The 8,666-nt window shown below is 35.6% G+C and overlaps 1 protein-coding gene across 1 annotated transcript; it reads left to right on the plus strand.

Annotated features, from left to right (window-relative positions):
• The first annotated feature begins 2,711 nt into the window (after window positions 1-2,711).
• Window positions 2,712-8,322, plus strand: mplkip (M-phase specific PLK1 interacting protein). The gene is made up of 2 exons (XM_028803975.2): window positions 2,712-3,306; window positions 6,429-8,322. The coding sequence occupies exons 1-2, from the start codon at window positions 2,884-2,886 to the stop codon at window positions 6,630-6,632; spliced, it is 627 nt and encodes a 208-aa protein (XP_028659808.2). The 5' UTR covers window positions 2,712-2,883; the 3' UTR covers window positions 6,633-8,322.
• The last annotated feature ends 344 nt before the right edge of the window (window positions 8,323-8,666 follow it).

Genomic DNA, 8,666 nt, shown 5'->3' on the forward strand with positions numbered 1-8,666 from the left:
GAATTATTCAATAACCTGGCAGGGATTTAAGTCCATGTCCTAGTATTATGAAGCAGCAGTGCTAATCACTGAACTGCTGTGCCACCTTAAATTACTGAATCTTTATATTATGACATGCAATTCTTATTTTCAGCAAAAGTAATTTCTCAGATGTCATTTTATTTGTGCACTGTAATAAATTTAAATGTATATACATAATTATAGGTACTATGATGGTTTAGAAAGGCATCTTTAATCAAAAAATAAAGTTTAAATGTAGGTTTACTTAAAAATCTTAGTATGAATAAATATGTAACCGGTTTGACATGCTACATTGATTCCGGAGGGCACCTTAAAAATTCATTAACTCAGGCTTTTATACTTTGTCTATCCGAAGTTTGCAGATCTGGATATTCCTTGACCACCTTCAGCATGATAAATCTTTTCACTCTGGCAATGCTTTCTTCTCTGGAGCCATCCCAGTTTACCTTGGATGCCCATGCACAATATTTTTCAAAGGAGATAAAGTCCGTGAAAAAAAATAGAAGCATACCATCTAGGTTTTCCAGCAGGACGCTGTTGCAAATGAACATCCACATCAGATGTTATCTCCCCCAATTCCTCATCTGGAAAGATTCCTGGTGCCAATTCCACACTGGAGGAAATCTACTTCATTTTCAAATGCCCCAATTCTCTCCTAATATTCTTTAGTGCGGTCGTTTGTTGTTCAGTGCTGGCCTTTTGTTTTTTCCAGTTCGGCACTCTGTTCCTTTAATATGTGCGTTGCTGATTCCAGCTGTTCTCTTAATTTGTCACTGTTCTTCTTGTCAGCGATATCAGACTGCCAGCTTGGGTCATCTAATATAAAGAGTGCACACATCCGAGAAATTAAAAAAAAAATCAGTTTTTTATTCTCTGTTTTAATGCATTTATTATTACAGAAAACACTTAGAACTACTGCTCGAATCATACAACTCATTTACTTAGTAAGTAATTGCTTAAAAGCCGTACCTCTCGCTTTTTGACAAAACGTCACTTCAAAAGCACTTGCCCGCGACGATTGATCTTGTGAGTCACGTGGAAACTTTTCCTACACCCTAACTAAAACTTTACAATTGTATTTTACACACATCGAGAAAGTACCAAGTTCTCAGAAAAAAAGGCAGACTGAGTTTGACATTACTTACGGTTCCATATTGCCATCCCAGTTTACTCGTTGAGTTTCTTATTGTCGTTTCGCCGATGTGCACACCAAACACCCTTTCTAGTTCTTTACATAACTTATGCGTAGATTTCCCGTCATTTTCATCCGTTGGTTTTTTAATAGCTTCAATAGTTTTGCTATAATCAAACTATTCAAGTATTATTTTATTATATGCTTTAGGCATGTCGGATTAATTGTAGTGTGCCATACGGTGTGGCTCAATAATGCCGCACCTTGGAAAATAAACAGTAAGTTCCTGTGCAGTTTCTTGGACGTCTATTTAGACAGACAGACAGACAGACAGACAGACAGACAGACAGACAGACAGACAGACAGACAGACAGACAGATAGATAGATAGATAGATAGATAGATAGATAGATAGATAGATCTTTATTGTCATTGTCACTTTTACAAAGGAACAACGAAATTGAAGGTGCAGTCGACTCAGTGTGAGGCATAAGAGTTAAAAAGACAAGAAGAGAGAAAATAATAACAAACCGAATAGTAATAAAAGTACTTTACAAAATAAACAAATTACACATGTCATATATACAAATTGCACTGTTTAAATGTACAAATTGCACTGGCTGACTTAAGGTCTATATTGCACATTGGGAGAATGATAAGGAGCAGTTTTATTCTGAGTTCAGGGCCATGATTGCTGATAAAAGCTGTTTTTAAGGCGGTTTGTCCTGGTTTTCATTGCTCTGTATCTCTTGCCCGATGGCAAAGGCTGGAAGAGGCAATGACCGGGATGTGATGAATCCTGTGAAATGTCTATTGCTTATTTTGCGGCATCGGAAGGTATAGATTTGTTTTAGAGTGGGGAGGGTACAACCAATTGTTCTCTCCGCTGTCCTGACGACCCTGTGGAGCGCTTTCCTTTCTGAGGAGGTGCAGCTGCCGTACCACACACACAGTCCCGTACCACAGTCCGTACGTGAGCACACTCTCGATGGAACAGTGATAAAAGGCAAGGTGCAGATTTTTGGGGAGATGGTTCTTTCTGAGGATTTCTTCGGGACATTGGAGTCTGGTGTACATGGCGGTAGATCGTACGCAAACTAGCATCCACTCCCGAAGCACTCAAAATATACTTTCATCTCTGAGGATGATTTTCCAGTTTCACTCAGCTTTTTTTATTTGTTGGCTGTACACAAAATTCTGATTTACACTCATTATATACTTTACCCATCAAAAATGCCTCATCACAGTCACGCCCACAAATATGTAAATTTGCATCTGCGTCAATTGGGCGTGTTTTTGCAACAAATGAAAGTACGCTCATTTATTTTCCGACCGCATTTATACACGTCCTACTACAAGAATAGAGGTTAAGACTCTCCACTCACTTATCCACACAACAACAGTATCATGTTAAGGAAGATCAAAACACATTCTGTGTGTAATAAATAGGATCTGCAGCAGGGTGAAAAAAGTCCCACATCCACTGTAGCTTGGATCTTAGTTGCCTGGCGGAGATGAAACCAATGCAATGCAATGGAACTGAAGGGAGGTAGGAACGTTTCGTGTGCGCGGTAGTTTCACCACGGAGCGTTTCCTTTTTCCGTTGCGCTGCGTTGTGTTGAACAATTTAATGTGGAGTGCTTTCGTTGTGTTTAAGTTTTTGTTTTTATATTTTGCTTATTCGAAGCTTACGTTTAGTAAGAAATATACCTGACTTTTAATTTCGAGACAATGTATAGGCAGAGTTTTCGACATCCAGCTCCCCCGAGCAATGGTGGTATGGTTCAAAGAGCCGGAAGATTTCAGAGTCCACCACCAGGAGATATATACGGAGGTGGAGGTGGTGGCCATGCAAGCTTGATACACTCTCAGGCTTGGGGATTTCCTAATTCGACGTCTCCTACAGGAGGCCAAGGGCACTGGCCTTATTCTGGAAAATCTCCTAATACTCCTCCGAAGATTTTTCACGGCAGTAACTGCGGCGGCGGCGGTGGCGGTGGCGGTATGGGAAGGTATAGCAGTCCGTCTCCGGGTCATACCCCGCGGAGACAGAGTCCTAGGTACACGCCTCCATATGGTACTTCACCGGGAGGCCATCCATACCAACAACAGCAGCGGCATCAGCGCAGTCCGGGACAGCAGAGAAGCTATCAGGTAAAATACATACGTAGACTACTGCATTTCCCTTTTACTTAAGGGTCGTTAGAGTTCGTTTTTGAACAACGTCCTTCTACTTCAGACAAAGAACGAACTCGGGTACATTTGGACTCTTCGTTTTTTCTCTCTCCCTTTTTGAAGAGATGATTTTAACGGCAGCAAAAGTATGAGTCATTTAGTAACGCAATGTGCAGACATCCCGTATACTGCTACTCTTAAAATTATCCAGCAAGGTCGAGCTCTTCTGGTATAAATCGTTAAAAAATATGTCGAATTGTTTTCCCCCGAGACGGAATTCTGCAAATGTCAATGTTTAGTAAAGTGGCGTACCATCAGTATGTGTGGTTGCACATAATTTGCCTTGCTCCCCGAAACATTTGTTAAGCCATAAGGATTATTTTCTCTGAAGCACTGGGCTGGTAACTGTTTTTCTGAAATATTTTTCAGTCTTTGCTGGGTGCTATACAAAATTCAGAGAGGATCTGACTGACGTAAACCTTGTTCTGGATGTGCTACAAAGATGTTCACCAAATGTGAATTGACAAAGTTCTATTTGTTGTGGGTGAACAAGTGACAATTATTAATACTTTAGTAGGTGTTTTATCAATTTATTATCCAGGAAAACTATTCATATCCATTGTCGATTATATGATTTTATTTGGGGCTAATAAGAATTGCATCAAATTATTTAGAATGAAAAGAAAATTCTCGTGAATGTGACATGGAATGTGGGTGATTAACTTAACTCCGTTAAAGCCACTAGTAAATGGGTGTGGTTTTTGCAACTGAGGCATCGTAAATGTTTTTTTAAGCATGATGACACAGTAGTTGGTACTGTTGCCTCATAGTTCCGGACTTTTGGCTTCAAATGGTGATTGCTGAAGAAGATTCCAGAGCACTATTTTTTTTTTTTTTAAAAGATAACCATGCGGTTTTCGTCTTGTATGCAGTGTTTCCAGAGTAAGTCAAGGGACAGAGATCTGTACTAGCCAGTTAAACATGAATTTTATTTTTCCCAAAAAACTATTTGCTTTTGGTTGATTTGATTTCAGCCTTGCATTGTTTGAGACAAAATTTTAAGTTAATGATTCCCACAGTTTTCATATCCAATGTATTTTTCAACCCTAAAACATACTTAATGAGTATAAGGTTTAAATAAAAACTCTACTCCAATATGTTACTCACCCCATGTATGTTGTAGTAACAAACAAGAAAAAAATTTTTTCTTTTATGTAATGTCTGTGACAGAAGGGAAACCTACCATGACCAGTGCTGTACAACAGCAAACTGTATCAATAGGTCTATGAAGAAATCTCTCAAAAAATGTTGCAGGTCAGTTCGTTCAGTCAGTTATGTTCACAGCATGCACAACATGTATTTTTTTTCATAAAATATTGTTAAATAAATAACTCAAAAAATTAAAGTACTCCACCAACAGGAAGCTCCTTCCATGCTTTTGAATGGAAGACAGGACTCCTGACCATTAAATCAGAGGGGAAGGCAGGACTTCCCATCAAAAACACCATGCCGTAATTGTCATTTTGGGTTGGGAGGTTAGTGGTGAGGAATGGATGTCATGAGTAGAATTGTCTGCATGTTCATATCCTCCTAAACTTAAAAACTTTAAATTCATTGTCACTAGATACCCCAAGCAGTGCCGTACTAATAATGCAAGCTGCATGTAAAGCTTTACATACAGGTTGGGAAGTATGCAGTTTGTCACCGTTATCCTTATTTTACTGTACAATTCCTTTGGTATCTGTCTTTTTATCATCTATTGCACAGTGGCAAACAATAGCAAAAATGTATTGGGGATGGGTGCTCAAGCAACTCAGTTTTACATAATCAGTCAGTTATCTGGACATGCAAAACACTTTTTTGCTGAAGCGTTGTTAAATAAGCAGTACTGGGCATAAACAGGTAACATAGTCAGGTGAGATTGATCTTTTGAAGTAAAGATCTGTCTCTCCCTTTCAGTCGTTGATCAAGAGTCCTGTCATGGGCGTGATTAATAGTTTCTTCTGAGACAGATGGACAGACAGGAATTTGTGGAAAATGAATAATGAGTAAAACATACATGTAACATTGTAGTTTCCCATATCAACACTTCATATCAGTTCTCAAGAATTTTATATAAAGTCCTTGTGTGCAATTGTACACAAGTCACAGGAGATTCTGGTTAATCTGGAACAACTTTTTTAGTGTGTGGTTTTTTTGTTTTTTTTATTATCATTATAAGAACCATAGCATGACTGAGTGACCTGGGAAATTATTGAGTCTGCCTGGTTTGGGAAAAGCTAATCATTTGTAATTTGATGTTTAACACGTCACCGTTATGCAAAAAATGTCTTTTCACCCAGCAAAATGTTTGTGGCGCTGTTACCTTTAAGGACATGAAAAGTTATTACCAGAGTGCACATTTGTTTCTGCGGCAAAAAACCCAAGGCAATGCACTCCTGCCTTAACTTCTCATGTCAGTGTAGAATCTGACATACTGATCAATCCATTAGGGCTCGATAGTGGTAAAAGGCTTTCAAGGGGCCTTCTGAATTGCAAATTTTTTAATCCATCTTTGCTGATGCATTTTTTTTCTTTCCTTTTTTCCCCCATATAACAGAAAATTTAAACTTGCCAAAAGAGCCTAATGATCGCTTCTTTGTAGAAAATAGTAATTTGTGGCATAAACTTTTTATCTTTTGAAAAGTAACTGAAATCTGTACTTTTGATGACACAATTATTTCTAAGGTCTGTAGATGAGCAATCCAAAACCTAAACACCATATACAGTAATAACTTGTTTGGCTGTTTCCACTTAACTATTTTTTAAATAATTTGGTTTCTTTTATGTATGTTTGCTGTAATGCCTATTAAATTAATTTCCAGGTGCACATAAAGTATTTTATAAAATGCATACATTTATTGCTAACAACCTAACTTTTGTTTATATTTTATTTTACTCACTGAGATACACACTTGATTAATTATGCTAATTCTTTTATAATTAGACATATTCTTAATTGTATTCAATATAATACATTATTTTTAAGATCCTTTTTAAATTTTGCATTGATTTATAGATTTACTTATTAAATGTTTCCTTACATCATTTTTCTTTCAAAGGGTTCACCAAGGACATCTACACCATTTGCTTCTGCACGCGGCATAGAGAAAAGAGTGTCTAATGATGTGGAAAACTATTACAGACCTTCAATGCTTGAGGATCCCTGGGCTAGCCTAGAGCCAGTTAATGTTAAAGACATTAACCTGCAGTTCAGCAAAGAACAAACAACCAATACTGGTAAAAGAGGGAGGTATTTCAGTTGAAATATTTCTAGACCTCCCCTTTTTTATTGCAGTAACACGTCACTATTTCCTTTTTTATTAAATTACAAGTGGATACAGTACTTGTTACATAATCTCATCAACTGAGCACCTACATGTATTTTAGTTTAAATCCATAATGTTTTAATTTAGTGGGAGCATTATTTTTATTACTGCAAACTTTTTACAAAGATTGAATAACTGAACTATTCAAATTCATGGGGTTTTGGAAGTGCCTCATTCATCTTACATGTCGGTTGTTTCGTTATCACCAGCAGTCCGCAACTTGAACAGTTGTTCACAGTTTACCTCTTTGTACTTATAGGCACATAAAAAAAAAATAAATCCCCAATTTATCCTTTTTTTCTGAAGATATAATTCAAATGGACTTACTTTTATTTTACTATATTTTTAAAATAACTTTTCAATTGTGTTAAAGTGAAAATTTGTAAATTTTTTTCTTAAACTGTAAAAAAAAATTGAACTGTCCGAAAAGTTTGTATTTGTGCACACATATGTACTACAATACTATATATGATATATAGTATAAAATTCTTTTTTTTTTTGGATGCTGTATTTGTGACCTATATGCTAGATTAATGATAGTCATTGCTCTTTCTCAAGTTCAAGGAAAAAAAAATAAACACATTCTCAGGTAACCTCTTTTTTTTAAACAGGTAAGAGTTAGAAAAAAATGAGCTGAGTTAAAAATATTTTTAAACATATATTCAGGTATATACAAGTTATGAGCCATTATGTAGATTTTATTTTTTCTGTTTCCCATTTACTTGTATTCAGATATGTGCAACAAAATGTTGCATATTAACCATGTTAAAAGTGTGTTTTGGTTTTTTTTTAACCTTTAGTTAAAGATATGTTTTAATGGACATTTTTTTAATTTAGCCCTTTATTTAAAAGGCAGCTAGTGTCCCTACTCTACTGTGATTGAGATTCAAATTTTAAGCATTTGTTTGTAAGGTGTTCTACTTGTTTTTTTTAAGGTTTTAGTGCAATGTGTGGACAAACTGAATGAGTTTTGCATGCTCTGTTAATTGGGTCCCTGAGAAAGCACATAGAAGCCAAGTGAAACTGTACCTTGTTTCTGATTGCTTTATATTTCTGTGTGAGCAACCATAGGCTACATTAAAAAGAGCCTCATTAGTAAGCCATATACTACATTTTATGAAACATTTGAATTTCACCAAGGATATAAATCACTGCCTGTTTAAAAAAAAAAAAAAAACAGTTCTCTCAAAAATTACATAAGAATTTTCATATTCCGTCAAAGTTCATTGCTAAATCTACTGCCCTTGATAAATTATTTCTCTGTAAAATACATCCATAATTGCAAATCAATCACAGTAATGAAACTGTCAAGAATAGTTCCAATACAGACATAAAATGAATTGTCTGATTAAATGTTATAAAAGCTATAAGGCTTTCACTGATGGAGTAATTGATGTGTTTATATCTAGTCCAAGATAAAATGATAGGACATGTCAATCTGACAAAGTCTGAGGTGAAGAAAAATTGCATTTCATTTAAAAATTGTTAATTATAATAAAAAGCCTTTGCAAATATTTGACTTTTCTACTCAATGCTTGTGACTTCACATCACAAGTAAAATAATTAAAAGTAGAATAGTTGTATTTTTTCAGAATGCATATCAAAAATAAATCCTTTTAAAAATGAATTGTGTCGTAACTTTATTGATAATTGCTGATGAACTTCAGCAGTGAATCAGAAAGATAAGTAATTACAGTAACATTTGTAGGATTACTGGGTTGTAGACTGTAATGTACTATTGGCCATTTTCGTCAGAACATTTTTTTTTTTTTTGCAACGTGTCTATTAATTTTTTTTTTTAAGCTAAGAAAGTCAAATAATGGTGAAATTTATTATCCATAATTATATGGGGTTAACTTGGTTTCTTATAAAATTTAACTTGCATTTCACAATGTTACCTTTTGCCATATTGAAAGCAGATTTCTGTTCTGAGACAAGCATCAATTGTAATTAATAAAAATCACACTTCAG

This window comes from Erpetoichthys calabaricus, chromosome 6 (assembly GCF_900747795.2).
Source record: "Erpetoichthys calabaricus chromosome 6, fErpCal1.3, whole genome shotgun sequence".
Lineage (NCBI taxonomy): Eukaryota > Metazoa > Chordata > Cladistia > Polypteriformes > Polypteridae > Erpetoichthys > Erpetoichthys calabaricus.